General features: G+C 35.7%; 1 protein-coding gene across 3 annotated transcripts in view; it reads left to right on the top strand.

Moving 5' to 3' along the window:
• Nucleotides 1–15,251, top strand: part of LOC111370707 (probable LRR receptor-like serine/threonine-protein kinase At1g56140) — a 32,857-nt gene extending 17,606 nt beyond the window's left edge. For 2 of the 3 annotated variants that reach the window (XM_022992546.1, XM_022992545.1), the window contains 22 exons: nucleotides 6,203–6,274; nucleotides 6,353–6,424; nucleotides 6,515–6,586; nucleotides 6,741–6,812; nucleotides 7,417–7,488; nucleotides 7,602–7,673; nucleotides 7,844–7,915; nucleotides 8,019–8,090; nucleotides 8,200–8,271; nucleotides 8,432–8,503; nucleotides 8,626–8,691; nucleotides 9,540–9,605; nucleotides 9,741–9,785; nucleotides 10,184–10,248; nucleotides 11,303–11,679; nucleotides 12,409–12,607; nucleotides 12,703–12,879; nucleotides 13,029–13,147; nucleotides 13,513–13,723; nucleotides 13,814–14,048; nucleotides 14,178–14,328; nucleotides 14,501–15,251. In XM_022992546.1, coding sequence (XP_022848314.1) covers nucleotides 6,414–6,424; nucleotides 6,515–6,586; nucleotides 6,741–6,812; nucleotides 7,417–7,488; nucleotides 7,602–7,673; nucleotides 7,844–7,915; nucleotides 8,019–8,090; nucleotides 8,200–8,271; nucleotides 8,432–8,503; nucleotides 8,626–8,691; nucleotides 9,540–9,605; nucleotides 9,741–9,785; nucleotides 10,184–10,248; nucleotides 11,303–11,679; nucleotides 12,409–12,607; nucleotides 12,703–12,879; nucleotides 13,029–13,147; nucleotides 13,513–13,723; nucleotides 13,814–14,048; nucleotides 14,178–14,328; nucleotides 14,501–14,872 — 2,670 coding nt within the window. In that variant the 5' untranslated portion in view covers nucleotides 6,203–6,274; nucleotides 6,353–6,413 and the 3' untranslated portion in view covers nucleotides 14,873–15,251. Of the gene's footprint in view, nucleotides 1–6,202; nucleotides 6,275–6,352; nucleotides 6,425–6,514; nucleotides 6,587–6,740; nucleotides 6,813–6,897; nucleotides 6,930–7,416; nucleotides 7,489–7,601; nucleotides 7,674–7,843; nucleotides 7,916–8,018; nucleotides 8,091–8,199; nucleotides 8,272–8,431; nucleotides 8,504–8,625; nucleotides 8,692–9,539; nucleotides 9,606–9,740; nucleotides 9,786–10,183; nucleotides 10,249–11,302; nucleotides 11,680–12,408; nucleotides 12,608–12,702; nucleotides 12,880–13,028; nucleotides 13,148–13,512; nucleotides 13,724–13,813; nucleotides 14,049–14,177; nucleotides 14,329–14,500 lie in introns of those variants that run through there. The other variant, XM_022992547.1, reaches the window with a different exon arrangement.
• Nucleotides 15,252–15,588: the final 337 nt, after the last annotated feature.

Here is a 15,588-nt window from a genome sequence, read left to right as displayed (position 1 = left end):
ACCACAAAGCCTAAAAACAATAGTTTAGATGTATAGAATGTGCACTTCTTCAAATTGATGTACAACTAATTTTCCATCAAAACCTCCAGAATTTGCCTCAAGTGAGCTAGGTGATCCACCTTAGACTTGCTGTAAATAAGGATATCATCAAAATACACCACAACAAAAGACCCAATAAGAGGACGGAGAATCTGGTTCATCATCCTCATGAAAGTACTTAGGGCATTTGAAAGTCCAAATGGTATCACCAACCATTCATAAAGTCCATCCTTACTCTTGAAGGCAGTCTTCCATTAATCCCCAGGTTTAATACGGATCTGGTGATAACCAATGTGAAGATCTATTTTTGAGAAGACCTTAGAACCCCCAAACATATCTAACATATCCTCCAACCTTGGAATGGGAAACCTATACTTCACTGTTATCTTGTTGATGGCACGACTGTCAACACACATACGCCACTTTCTATCCTTTTTTGACACTAGAAAGACAGGTACTGCACACGGACTCATACTCTTTCTTATGAACCCTTTTCTCACAGCTCCTCAATTTGCTCATTTAGAATCTCATTCTCCTTTGGACTCATTCGGTAATGAGGCAAGTTTGGAAGGCTAGCCCCAGGCACCAAATCAATCTGGTGCTGGATATTCCTCATAGGGGATAACTCATCAGTAATTCATCGTAAGTCAAGTCTTCAAATTCTGTCAATATTTCTTGTACCTCAGACGGTAAGGAAACTCTCAGTTCGTTGATGGGCAGACTTATCCGCCTGTGTGAGAGGAACCATAGCGATCTTATGACTGCCCCATGAAAATAGTACTATATTATGACGCCCTTTGAGAGTTGAATCAATATCAAACTGCCATGGACGACCTAATAAGATATGACAAGCATCCATGTCTATGACATCACACATATTTTTATCCTTATAGTGCTTATCAATGGAAATAGGTACTTTGCAAGTTTTAGTAACTTGAACAGAAGGACCTCTCTTTACCCAACCAAGTGAATAAGGTTTAGGATGACTCTCAACTGGTAATTTCAACAAATCCACCAATTTTTTCGACATAAAGTCCTCACACCTTCCATTGTCCACAATCACTTCACACACTTTATTTTTAATAGAACAAAGAGAACAGAAGATGCAATGACGTTGACCCTCTTCCTTAGGTGCTAAAAGGATTCGTTGCAGTACCAAGGTGAGCCTTTCTACTCCTTCCTCTACTGCAAATTCTACTCCCGCATACTCATCCTCTACTTCAGTATCTTCCTCCTCGTCTATTGCCTCCGGCTCCACCAAATTGACCTACTTCCTCTCAGGACAGTTATTGGAACGATGTCCAGGCTTTTGACATCTATAGCAAATTTCTCCTGTGGGCTTAGCATACAGATTTGCATTCTAAGGTGTGCCTCGAGTGTGACCTCTGTTCCCAAACTAACCACTGTTTTCAACCTTGCTCCTGTTAGGATTAATTGGGGCTTGTTGTAAGGCATTTCCTTTGTCTGAAGGGCTGGATGTTGATGTTTCGATAGGTAAGGGCCTCATATATGAAACCATCCTCTTATCAAATTCCATCATCTCCGCTTTCATCGCCATGTTAATGGCTTCCTGTAAAGTCCAAATATTCAGCATCCCAATTCGATCTTGAATAGCCATCTTCAAACCACTGGTATACCTGGTTACCCTCTGATTTTCAGATTCTGACAGATTATTCCGTTTTGCCAATCGCATAAATTCATTGGAGTAATCCGACACTGTTCGATTTCCCTGCGTGCATCCCATGTACATATGATATAAAATCTATTCGTAATCTGCAGGTAAAAATCGATCAAAGACTGCTTCATCTTTCTCTAAGTTCGAATCTGACTCTTTTCCTGTCTCCTTCGAGCAATCTGTAATTGATCCCACCATACTGCTGCCGCAGATTTCATACAAAATGCCACCATCTTAACCATCTTGTCCTCTGAAACATCCATAATTTCAAAGAATCTCTCCACCTCTACCAACCAATCCAAGAAGTCCTCGATTTTCATGTTTCCAAAGAACGGAGGAATGTCTACTTTAATCCGATAATCATGAAAGGTATTTTGATTTTGACGATTAAGATGATGCGAAGGTACTTGAACTCCTCCTCCGACTCTGATTCACTGTCTTCTACTACACGCCTCCTATTATTTTCTCTTTGTACTATAGGTTCAACCATCCGCTCATTGTTGACTGCCCCTGTTCATTCTGTCCATTGTTTCCAGCACCTCGTAAAAGCAATTGACGAATTTATTCAATTTGACTAGTGAGATTGTCAATCCGTTCGTCAAGCTTTTGGTTTGATGCATCTAAATCTGCTCTAGTAACTGGTACGTCACCAATGTTATGAATCAAAAGATATCAAGACAGGAAAGCCTGCTCTGATACAACTTGACGTAGCGAAAGAAAGGAATTCAAGCGAAAACCTTGTGATCAAGAAATTTGGAATCCACCAAATTAAAGAGAAATAAACTTCATGAATTTTATTAATGAATAAAATGGAAAAAACAAACTAACCCTATATTTATAAGGGTTTACATGGAATTGTAGTTTAAAACAATTAAAAGTAATGAAATCTAATCTAACTAAAATTGTAAAAAAAGGAAAATAAACAAATTGATAAAAAAGCGCAAAATCAGTTTTCGAGATCTAAACGAACTCGAATCGCCGAAATTTATCGTACATCACGGCTAGCAGTGAGTATTGTTCCCCTCATCGTTCTCTTTCTAAAATGGTCTTATGGAACCGATCCGGAATCAAGATAATGTTCTATTTCTACTAGTATTCTTTTTCCAATATGCCTATTATGTCCTATATTATATTTGCACATTTATTTGACTTCTAATGAAAGTGACTTGAAGAAGTCTGATTCATAGTTGCATTAACAACGCATGTGTTGGTATTTAAAGAGTCCAATTATGTTCAAATCAAAGTGAATGATTATGACTCATTAGCTTGTCCAGTAAACGTGTATATATGTCATTCATAAGAAAAAAATTTAAGTGTAATTAATTGTGAAATAACTTTCAGCAACATAATAACCTAGAATCATTTGCATATGGTTGAATTCTATATTCGGTTTCGACATTACTGTGGTTGAATGGTTAAAAATGGTGGCTGATGGAAAGGGGTAATTAGATTTTTTTATCAGCATCAAAAATAGGAAACTAATTTGTTGATTTTGGCAGTGGATAGAAAAGAAGAAAACTAATGCTTTAATGTTTTATCGTTGATCCTTGTAAAAGCCTTTAGAGTGGAGATGAAAACTGATAACCCGGATTTCTTTAATGCATAAATGAAGGATGTTTTGGAAGATGAAGTTAGAGACTTTTCACAAGAAACTAAGTTTCTCTTCCCACTGAAGGTATGATAACCATGTGTTAAATGCCCCCTCGAAGGTAAATCAAGACCCATGATCCTATCATGTGGCTTGAGCACTGCTGTTTAGGCAGTGAAATTTGCCTGAGAACCACTGTAGGGCTGTACATTAACATCCCACTTAGTGGGATCGAGGCGGTAAGACTATAGAGCACAGGAACAGGTGAGAACTTCTATTTGGTCGATGTATTCGATACCTTCGTAATATCGGTTCCTCAACATGCCTGTTGGTAAGGATACTGCCGAGGGCTTCAATAACTGCATTTCTCCTTTTCAATGAGATCGTGGATCTTGGGATCCACAGGGACGAGAGGAGTGTTGCCCCAAGTGGATACTAGATCCATTTTTGGTGAAGATGATGAACGTGCTGAAGCACGGTTTGAAGGAAATATGTTCATCTCCAATGAATGCCTAACATTCAAGGATGAAAGTATGCGAACAATATAGTTGTGTCTATTCAATTTTATTTGTGAGAAATATTGGTTGAGAATTTGAATATGAAATGTGAATGTCGTTTGTTTGTGTCCACTGCATGCATATTTTGACAATGGCAGTTGGTAAATTCATGAAAACCAATTTTATGCAACGTGAAAATTAGTTTGTGTTGACTATAATTGCAATATCTTTAAATGTGGAAGTATATAGACTTTCACAGGGCATTAACATTTCTAATAAATTTTGTATGATTTGAGGTGGAGCATATGAAATGAATATTGTGTATCTAATAGATGAATTGAACTTTTAAAAGAGCTGATGAGCTCTAAGTTCTAACCTAACCTAAGATTTGTGGGGGTTGCAATACCACCCATAGAATACATTCCTAATTGAGGACTTGTGATTACTTTACAAGTTACATTCTTTATAGCTTATAAGTAATAGAATTTTTTCTATAAATATAAGAAGGTAGAAATCTCTTATGCTAATTTTAGAAGTAAAAGGATGATTCACAAAAATGAAGCGTCCTAAACAAAAAGTATTGAAAAGTTGATTATTGCATTTGTATTGGATATGCAATAATGGCACTAGAATATTTTGAGAATATTCATAAGTTGAAGTGCATTGTAGTTGATAAAGGTTAAATGATGTATCTATTATAAAATGAGTCAAAATTCACTAGCAAATTTGTTTACTAGGGCCAATGTAGTGATATATGCTACAAATCCTCCAAATAAATTGTGAATTGAATTAGGTATAGCTTTAGATAAAAGCACGTAGGTTGATGCCCTTATGGAAGGATTTATTGGTTGGTGACTATTTGAATCTATTAAATGAATTATTGTGATAGCTAGCTATATTTAATGAGATATAGAATCTGTCATAATGGTAAATCTAGACATATACGTCATAGACATAATACCATAAAGCAGTTGATCTCAAATGGATAATCTAGTGGATCCACTAAGAAAAGATTTACCAAGAGATCAAGTATACTGCATATCGAGGGGAATAATCTTAAAGCCTACTGTATAAGGATCTTTGTAATGGTAACCTAACCTTGATGACTAGAGATCCCAAGATTTTAGTTCAATAAGACAACTAAGATATGAAGATTCAATGAGCACTTGGAATTAACTCCTACCCTTTCCTATGATAAGAAAGTGTTATATGTTGAAATTTTTAGGTTAAGTTATACTTTTAATGATTAATGTATCTTATACAAACTAATTAGAGTATGACAAGTACTTTTAATAGGAGATCACCTATATAAGTGTAAAATGGGGCCGCTTTTATGGGAATGTTTCGAGGCTTGAATTTTTTAAAACACTTATGAAACCCAAGAGTTGTTCAAGGCCAAAATGAATATAACGACGAGAACTCGAAAGTGTTAGGGAGGTTATTGTGTGAATACTATTGTCTTGATTTAAATCAATGGCTAACAGTTTAAGACATCGCGTTCACTGATTAGCCAAGTAAATCCAATAGTATTTCACTATGGACGGTTCAAACATATAAGGTACCTATCTAGATGCAATAGGTTGTCGCTCGAGCCCTCTTTAGCATCCGCATAATTATTTACATTAATTTTTATTCATGTGGGAGACTATTGAAAATTTGTATATGAAATTGGTTTTGACCAATTCTCAATTATTTAAGTGGAAGTTGATATATTGTGAATGGAAAATTAAGCCAAATTTAAATCACTTAAATACATGGATTATAGGAAAATTACTTAAAATATTATGGAATATTCTAAAAATTATTTAGCTGAAAATGTGTCTTTCTATATGAAAAATTGTGACTTTTGACATTATCATTTTTCAAGAAACGTGTTTCTTCAAACATAGAGATTGATTTCGATAGTTGTATCTCTTCCATAGGTTATGTCTTTTGAAACAAACATTTTTAACATCTATATATAGACCACATGTATGGAAGTTTCATTCATTCACTTCATGGTTGTATTATCAAACTGATGCATATTCACTTCAAATTTCTGCATTTGTTTGGAGTCAAGTTTTATATAAAAATGGTTCAAAACATAAATAAATTCGTTGATCTACGTAATTTGGAGTACTCCTATTGCGAGATGTGGTCATTGTGTCTTGGAAGACGAATGTTGAAAAATCGTTAGCACCTGTGTGAGGGTATTATCGTCTTAAGTAGAAAGAGTCGAACTCTTGCCTTAACCAAATTCATATTCATACATTTCTCATTTCTACTTTACATATTCGATTTTGGTAAGTCAAAATTCTTTTCCGATTTTATGCACATAAAATGTATGTTATTTGAATATAATTTATGCACGTCTAATTGGTCCAATAATGATTTGGATTCATATCTTTTAATTTTGTACTACAGGAGAGTAAATGCATGGAATGTTGTGAGTTCACTACCGGACGAACTCTGGAATTTAAGCTTCCTCACCGACGTGTATGGTTAATTTTGTACTGGTTGATTTCTTCATGTATATCCTATTGTTTTTTATCACTAATACTGCATTTATTGCAGAAATTTGGCCAAAAATTATTTGACAGGTCCCCTGCCTTCATCCATAGGCGACCTCACTCGTATGCAATATCTGTAAGCCACCCCTTTGTAAAGATTTGTGGCTCATAGTATTAGGGTTGACATGTTTAAAATGTTTTCAATTTCTGAATTTAATGCCATTAGGAGTTTTGGACATAATGCTTTATCCGGGGAGCTTCCGAAGGAACTTGGCAAGCTGACTGACTTAAGACTTCTGTAAGACCTCGTTAGTTTTCGTTCAAGACATTAACTTCTTTAATGCCTTACTGATTTCAAGGATCTTGTGATATGCTTGTCCATAACTCTATATACAGAAATTTTTCTTTTTGAAGAAAACAAAATGCATACATGTTTTGTTGCTCATGTGCAGGGCTATAGGCACAAACAACTTTTCTGGTCCTTTACCATCTGAGCTTGGACAGCTTACAAAATTAGAACAATTGTAAGTCTCAGTGACTGCATAATAATGTGGCATCGAGTACAGAATGTGATACTTATGTTTGGCTACAAATGGAATTCGACAATAAACTCAGGAAGCGATCATGTCATTAATATTGAAGTATGTCCTGTCCTGCAAACTGCACTATCTTTTGAGGATTTCATGATCTCTCTTTGATAGATTTAGGCTCATCTAGAACCTTTACCTTTTCTATTCTCTTGCATCCCTTTCCTTTTCTCAATTGGTACATTAATCTTCTCATAACTATTCTGACATTTGGTCTTTCTTGCTTTAATCATTCAATTTCTTGGTTCATTGTGTTGTAATCTTCATTTTTATTACATACAAGTTTTGGTCTTTTGTGTAATAATGATCGTTATTAAATTTTTGACAATTTTATTTTCTCTAGTAATCTTTTCTTGTCACTGTTGAAGAAGGATGTATTCAGCCGAAAAGGCTTAATTTAATGTTGAGTCTTTTCTAGTCACCATCTTGAAGCTTGATGATTATTTACTAATTCTCTTAGGAAAAACCCGAAAATCATTATGATTTTTATTTTATAGTACAAAAAAATGTCAGTTTTTCATTATGATGTTCACCTTGTCAGTTACTTTGATAGCTCTGGAGTTAGTGGTCCGATACCTTCTACATTTGCTGATCTGCAGAACTTGAACATTGTGTAAGACCTCAAGGACACGTTGTCCTTTTTATTTCAACAAGAAGAATTTTCGTTTAAATTAATTAATTATTCTGCGATCAAAATCACTGGTAAAAAATTGCTGGGGATTTCAGGTTTGCTTCAGACAATGGACTCACTGGCCTGATTCCAAACTTCATTGGGGGATGGTCGAAGCTTACTTCCCTGTGAGATAATTAATGTGTCTTCTCATTTTTATTGAATTTTTTGTGCTTCAATCCACAAGTTTAGTGTATCCTATGTAGTGATATATTTTTACCACTAAATTTATTTGGATTTTCTCTTGCACAGTTTATAAGCTCAGTTTATAATCTGCTATATTAATATACATTTGCAGAAGGCTTGAAGGAAACTCGTTTGAGGGTCCAATACCATCAACATTTGCTGACTTAACTTCTTTGGAAACCTTGTGAGTCTTAAGCATCTCTTGTTTTTGTTTCAGTTTTCAGTATTTTCTCTTCTTCATGCACGCTCTGTGGTAGCTAAAGTTTTTGGTGAAATTGGATGCCTAGGTGGATATGTGATCTGTCTAATGGAAGCTCTCCACTGGGCTTTCTCAGAGATATGAAGTCTCTGCGCACACTGTAAGGAAATATAACAGAGCTTCTAAATATGCAGCAACACGATCTTCTTTATTCCATTCCCAGTTTTTTGGATGCCAATTCTAATTCAATCGATTCACTTCTCTGGCAGAATTTTGCGGAATAATAACATTTCTGGGTCCCTACCTTCGAATTTTGAAGAATACGAGAGTTTGTCACTATTGTAAGTCTTCTCGACTTTTCTGCCCTACTGCATAAGGTTTAACCCTGTAACAACTTGTTAATTCATTAAATTTTAAATATTTCTTTGAAGTTTTTATCGTGATCAGGAGGTTAATATTTCGGTGCTTATTCCGCAATCTTGTCATAATTTAAATTTTCAGGGACTTGAGCTTCAACAATTTCAGTGGAAGGATTCCAGACTCACTGTTCAATCTGAAATCACTCACTCACTTGTAATAAATCATGTTATTCTTTCTTATGGTTGAGAGCACATAATATCTGCCACCCAACATGAAAAAAATAACAAAAAAGCGAAAAGAATATCTTTTTAAGTAATACCTTTCTACGTGTTCAGATTTCTTGGAAATAACAGGTTGACTGGTGTCCTGCCAGCCCAAAAGAATTCACTTCTCCAGATTATGTGAGTGATGTAACACATTTTGCTGCTTTTCAAATGTTAAATGCTGTTTATTAAGGCTTCAGTCAAGGTTCTTTTGTTTGCACAGCCCCAAGGATGGAATACAAATACTACGACTTTCAATCTTTTGAAGTATCTCGAGCCTGATTTAGATGATACATCCGCTAATCAATGCTTTAATTTTATGTACAGTCATACATGCAAAGCATTGGTTTGCTTAGTTATAGTCTTAATGTACAAAAATTATGTGGGGGAAAGGCGTTAATCATGCTATATGTGAAGTAATAATCTTGAGTTCCTGGAGAAAGACCTTTGATTAAAGTTTTTGTGAACCCATTACGACATAATAGAGAAATTTCGTCCTGCTCGAAAATTATGAACAAAATATCTTGTTTTACACTTCATTTAAGAAGTTATTCGTTTGATCGACTGTTTTAATCTGTACTAATGCCTTTTTATGGTGTTTGTGAATTGTACCCCCTCAAAGAGCTTGAGTTTGTATAATATAATTAGTAAATGGGAAAAATCATTTAAATGGCTACGTGTGTTTGCGCATTAAGCATTTTATATAGCCGTTATGGGACCACACAAAATATAGAAAGTCAAATATGGTGGTTTGATGTGATGGATAATGGTCATATTTTTTATTTTTTTGGCCAAAAATGGGAATCAAACGGGGGCTAAATAATATTTATCTTCGGATAAACTACAGTAGTACTTTTATTTTGTAGTTCTATGAGGAAATTGATCTGTGTTTTAACACAATTGTAAAGTGACCTGTAGAATAGAATGCTATGTTGACCTGTGGAATAGTATCCTACTCTTAATATCTATATCTTATTTGCTTGCAGAGATTTGTCATACAACGAATTATCCGGGAACCTCCCTTCTTGGGTGAGCCAGCAAAATATGCAACTGTATGAACAATTTCAAAGTAGAAAGTAGCATGATTTATATGTTATAGTTCAGAACTATCGTCTTTCTCTTCTTTGGGATATTGTCTCTTATCTAAAGGCTGGCATACCCCAAAATTAATAAAAATTTCTCTGCAGTAATTTGGTCGCCAACAACTTCGTCTTGCAAGGTTCTGACAGCAGGTACATATCTGAAACTACACTCTTGATCAGTACATTAGGCTTCCAAATTTTTAACTTGTATTCATTTGAATACATCAAAACTAGAATATGTTCTGTAGCTTCTTGTATAGATGTTTCTCAGTTGTAATATCTTATTATTCTGTTCAGTAGAATCAGTACTATCCTGATCGCAGTAACGTTTCCCACTGGTGAAGAATGTATATTAGTTTATAACCATTGCCCACAAAAAAGAGTACATAAGTCAATATGTCTATCCACTATGGAATAAATTATATTTATATTCCAATCCACTCATGAATGAGATTGCTTTATGCTCTGAGTGCCATAATATACACTATGTCAAAGCAGTTGACATGATACGTTTCCTAATTAGCTATAGATTCTTCTTTCAATCTCAGTGCTATGCCTCCAGGATTGAATTGTCTTCAAAGAAATTTCTCTTGCTATCGAGGAGACCCCCTGTGTGAGTGATATACTTTCTTTCAATGCATTATTGTGCTACCAAAAGGTAAAAAATCTAATCGTGAATGCAGTTTCTCTTTCTCACATTGGAACGTGTACAAAATGCTAATTCTGACTTGGGTGAATGGACAGAATAAATTTCCAGATTTTTAACTTTGAGATTTGATAGAGACAACTGTAATATCATAATTTTGAAAAATAAAGGCACTATGTTGAATGTGAATAAAATACACTTCATATGGATACAGCAGTACTTAGTTGGGCTTGAACCACACGGTTTACTTCTATTTAAAAGTGTAGCTATGGAATTGTCACAAAGGGCAGCAATAATTTGCTATGACCTGGAGTAGGAAAAAATTAAAAAGGAATCAAAATGTGAAGTAAGAAATCTACATACAGCATTTGAACATGTTACTATATCCATAGTTGTGACGGTTGCTTTCTGGGGAGCCTAGGTGATTTGCCACTTTCTTAGATACTTTTGTACTCTTTCAAGGTTAAAAAATACAATTGAAACCTACGCATGCCGATATGAATCTACCAACAAAGATACAAAATATAAAAAAATATAAATGAATGGTGAAATAGAGAAAAATGTAGAATAGAGAGAAGGGAGTATGTTAACAATAATAGGTGGTAATTATTTCTTTATCATTTTTTTTTTCTATTCTGTAAAGCAACGCCGTGGGGACTGCTTTGTAAACTACTGTCTTAAGCTCTGGAGAAGGCTTATTGCCTAGGCTCGCTTAGACATTTTGACGGATACAAGTTTCGTGTGATTATTGTTGAGAATCCAAATTGATAATATGCAGATCCTTGAATGATTCTATATTATCCTGTCTGTTTTATATGTTGCCGTATATAAACTTGATGGCTGAATATTAAAGCCACATTGATTTTGTAAATCTTCTATTCTCCCTTTTCTAGTTTAGCTCTTCAACTATATCTGCAGTTATTTTACCAACGTGATTATCGTCAGAAAATTACTCCAGTATCTGCTATTTATTATTTTTTGTATTGACAATTCACAAATTACTCTTGGGGATGGTTTGCAGATTCCAGTTTTGCAATTAAATGTGGCGGTCCACAAATGAGATCTGCTACAGGGATTGTGCACGAGGCAGACAATGAGATTCTTGGTCCGGCAACATATTATGTGACCAGGGAACGCAGATGGGCAGTTAGTAATGTTGGTCTGCCTTCTGGAAGCAACAATCCACAATATACAACGAACTTGGTTACTTTTTTCCCAAATATAAGGGACCCGGAGCTGTTCCAGAGTGCACGGATTTCTGCTGGATCACTTAGATACTATGGCTTGGGCCTGGAGAATGGTAATTACAATGTGACCCTCCAGTTTGGAGAGACAGAAATTCAAAATTCTCCATCCTGGAAGAGTATTGGAAGGCGCATTTTCAACATATATATTCAGGTCTGTTATGTCGAATTGTAGAATGTGTTTTCAACTATTGATCTCGCTTCCCTTTAAACAGATTTTTATTGTCGTTTGATAGGATAAAAAATAAGAAGGAAAACATTCACCACTGCATGTGACTGGCATACTTCCCTGAATCTTATCTTTGCTATACACCTGGCTTCATAACTAGTTTTACTTCAATTTGATGTCGTCACTGAAGAAAATGTTTCTAATGTCAGGAAAGGTTTCTGGCATGGAATTTCACTTGTAAAATTCTTAACTGAAATGCTGGTTTAATTTAATGCTTTTAAGCCCAGACAGAAACGATGCTTGCCTTAGATCTTGAACTTAAAGGTGTTGTTTGGTTGTTTCTTCATTCTTGAATTCTTCGTTATGGAGTATCGGAACTCCTCTTAACAAAAAATCACACAATTAAGTACTCGGACCATGTGTGGAGGTCAAGCTTCTACGTGAATGAGCTCCATCCTTGGTTTTCTATTTTGTATTCTGCTGCATTCTGTGGTTCGGCAATAATGTTAACGTTATCATGAAACTTTCATTCAATATAATATGGCAAATCTATCCTTGATTTCTCAGGATTCTTCCTCTGTAAATTCATGTCCTTCTGGATTACACCAACAAATACTGCATACAAATCCAACCTCTTGAGTTTGGTCATCAAACAGTTTTATCCCATATGGTACGGTTGATATTACATTATAATTCTTCATTTTACGTGTTCAGGATAATCTAGTATGGAAAGATTTCGACATAAGAAAAGAGGCTGGCGGGGTCTCTTTTAGAGCTGTGGTGAAGGAATTTAAAGCCCAGGTGACGGAAAATTACCTTGAGATCCATCTCTTTTGGGCTGGAAAGGGGACATGCTGCGTACCTGCTCAAGGTGTATATGGTCCCTCTATTTCTGCAATAAGTGTCATCCCAGGTACGTACTGACTCAAAATGTTTGATATCGCATAGACATGTCAAATGATTCTTAATCCATTGATTCCAGTTTTTGACAACTAAAAAAATGTGCAGATTTCATTCCCACTGTAAGTAACAATCCTCCAAATGATCTCACGAGTAGAAAGAAGGGCAGAACTGGTCTGATTGTGGGAATTGTTGTCGCTGTTGGAGCTGTAAGCTCTCTTTCGTTATTCACCATGTATTATTTGGCTCGTAGAAGAAAAAGGCAGAAGAGATATGAAGATGAAGGTGAGAAGGATCAGTACACTTATGATTAATTAAAACAACCACTTCACAACATCCCACAGAACTGTCATGCCTTAGTATATTATCACAAAATAGGGAATGATTAGCTTAGGACATTGAGAAGCAAAAACTGTGTTTCTGTGAATTTGCAGAGTTCTTGGGAATGGATGCCAGACCATACACTTTTACTTATGTGGAACTACGAGTGGCAACAGATGACTTCAGTTCGTCAAATAAACTAGGCGAGGGAGGATTTGGGCCTGTTTACAAGGTAAGCTATATTTTAACATGAAGATTATAAGATGGCCTATCACTTAAATGGGCATTTAACACCTTGACCGCAGAGACAAGTTTGATGTAAGATACCCCGTAACTATTTTTTCCCTTTTACCTTGTGTTTTCTTTCGTAAAACGAAAGCTCTGGCCTTTATGCAACAGAAAAAACAAGGATAATATGATTTGAGCTTTTGCTACCAAAGTGGTAATTATATATATATATATATATCTTTTATGAGGCTGTCTTTCCTTCTGATAATTTATTACAGATCATGTTTCAGTGGGTATCTATTTTGGTACGTGCAATACTGTTTTCTCACTCTTTATATCTGACCCTTTTAGTATTTTTATGACCAAAAGGGAACACTCGAGGATGGAAGAATGGTTGCTGTTAAGCAACTGTCTGTAGCATCCCATCAAGGAAAGAGCCAATTTGTGGCAGAAATTGCCACTATATCTGCCGTTCAACATCGGAACCTTGTAAAATTGTATGGATGCTGCATTGAGGGTGATAAACGGTTGCTTGTTTATGAGTATCTCGAAAACAGGAGTCTTGATCAAGCATTATTTGGTAGAAGCTATATCATTTTTACAGCTTCATGCTAAGATGTTTTTGTGAGCACTAGTATACTGAAGATTGAACATTTTTGCTTCAATATAGGAGGAAACGGAAACTTATGCTTGGATTGGCCAACACGTTTTGACATATGCTTGGGGGTAGCAAGAGGTCTAGCTTATCTTCATGAGGAGTCTCGACTTCGAATTGTACATAGAGATGTAAAGGCAAGCAATATTCTGCTCGATTCTGAACTCAATCCAAAAATTTCGGACTTTGGCTTAGCCAAGTTGTATGATGACAAAAAGACTCATATAAGCACCCGTGTTGCAGGCACAATGTAAGATCCATTAATTCGTGGTCGATAATTTTTATGTGTTCTAACTTAATATCTAGTTGCATTTGCAGTTTAAATTAGAGTATCAAGTAGTTGTGTGCATTACTGAAATTTTCCTGATTGCTCATGCAGTGGGTATCTTGCGCCGGAATATGCCATGCGTGGTCACCTTACGGAGAAGGCTGATGTGTTTGGATTTGGAGTCGTAGCCCTAGAGATCGTCAGTGGAAGAGCAAATTCTGACTCACGTTTGGAAGAAGATCGGATATATCTTCTTGAATGGGTACTGTCTATTCCTTTCTCTTGAATCGATTCTCTAGAATCGTTTTGCTAACAACTCTCACTTAAATGAGTTTTTTAGGTATGCATAATTCGAGAGTTCAAACATTTTTCCTGGGTCTTCCATCCTACTTTGCTTTTGCATGTTGTAACTTACATATTATTCACCCTTTCAGGCCTGGCACCTGCATGAAAGTAACCGGGGAATGGAATTGGTGGACACAAATTTATCTGCATTCGACGAGGATGAGGTGAAAAGAGTGATAGGTGTTGCACTTTTATGCTATCAAACATCCCCAACTCGAAGGCCTTCCATGTCTCGTGTGGTGGCTATGCTTTGTGGAGATGCCGAGGTCCCCACTGTCACTTCAAGGCCGGTATACCTGACTGACTGGAATTTAAGCGATATTACAACATTTACAACTGACAATGCCTTAACTGCAGAAGCTGGTTATTATAACTCATCAACGAGTACGGGTAACACTACAGATCTATATACTTCTCCAGTTAGTGCTGACAAACCCATGCTTAACTATGGTTTTGAATAGCATAGATGATTTTTTATTGTTTACAAGAATCTTTATTTGTTTGGTTAAGGGGTTTGTTAGTCGCAATCAATCTCGAGTTTGTTATGGTTATGGTTGTAGGAAAAAATAATTAGTTGCAGTAATGTTCAGAACTATAAAATGCAGAAATATAAAATTTATCGTCCGATCGAGTCTCGTGATAGCACGATGTCCTAAAGTGAAATTGCCCGTCGATAATTGCAGCGACCTCTGTGGATAATCACTCCCAGGATACAACGATCGTAGACCACTTGTGCAACAATCACGAATGGTTTTTCCAGAATTCTCAATTGTACTTTAGAATATATGTAAAAATCCGAGTATAAGAAATTCAGAATATGAAAACGAAGGATTGATACAAGAGGATTTTTCTATTTTCTTTTTTGTGTGTATTTTTTCCCAAAACGAGATATGAGTTTATATAGGTAGGATGGAAGTAACAGTCTCCACCATGATCAGAGATTAATTCAGAATTTTAATGACTGAGTAGTGGGTATTTTAATGCCTGTGGGTGGGTTGTTAAAAAAACAAACAGTCAGAAAATACTGACTAGTTTTGCCTATTAAATAATAAATAAATAAAACTTTATTTTAGTCAAGGAAGCTCAAGGCCCCAATCAAAACATTTTAACATTTGCGTAGGGAGTGACTCGAACCCCTGACGTTTTATACAGATGTCACATTTTCCACCATTTTGAC

This window comes from Olea europaea, chromosome 21, assembly GCF_002742605.1.
Source record: "Olea europaea var. sylvestris chromosome 21, O_europaea_v1, whole genome shotgun sequence".
NCBI lineage: Eukaryota > Viridiplantae > Streptophyta > Magnoliopsida > Lamiales > Oleaceae > Olea > Olea europaea.
This window is presented reverse-complemented; position numbering and strand designations above follow the sequence as displayed.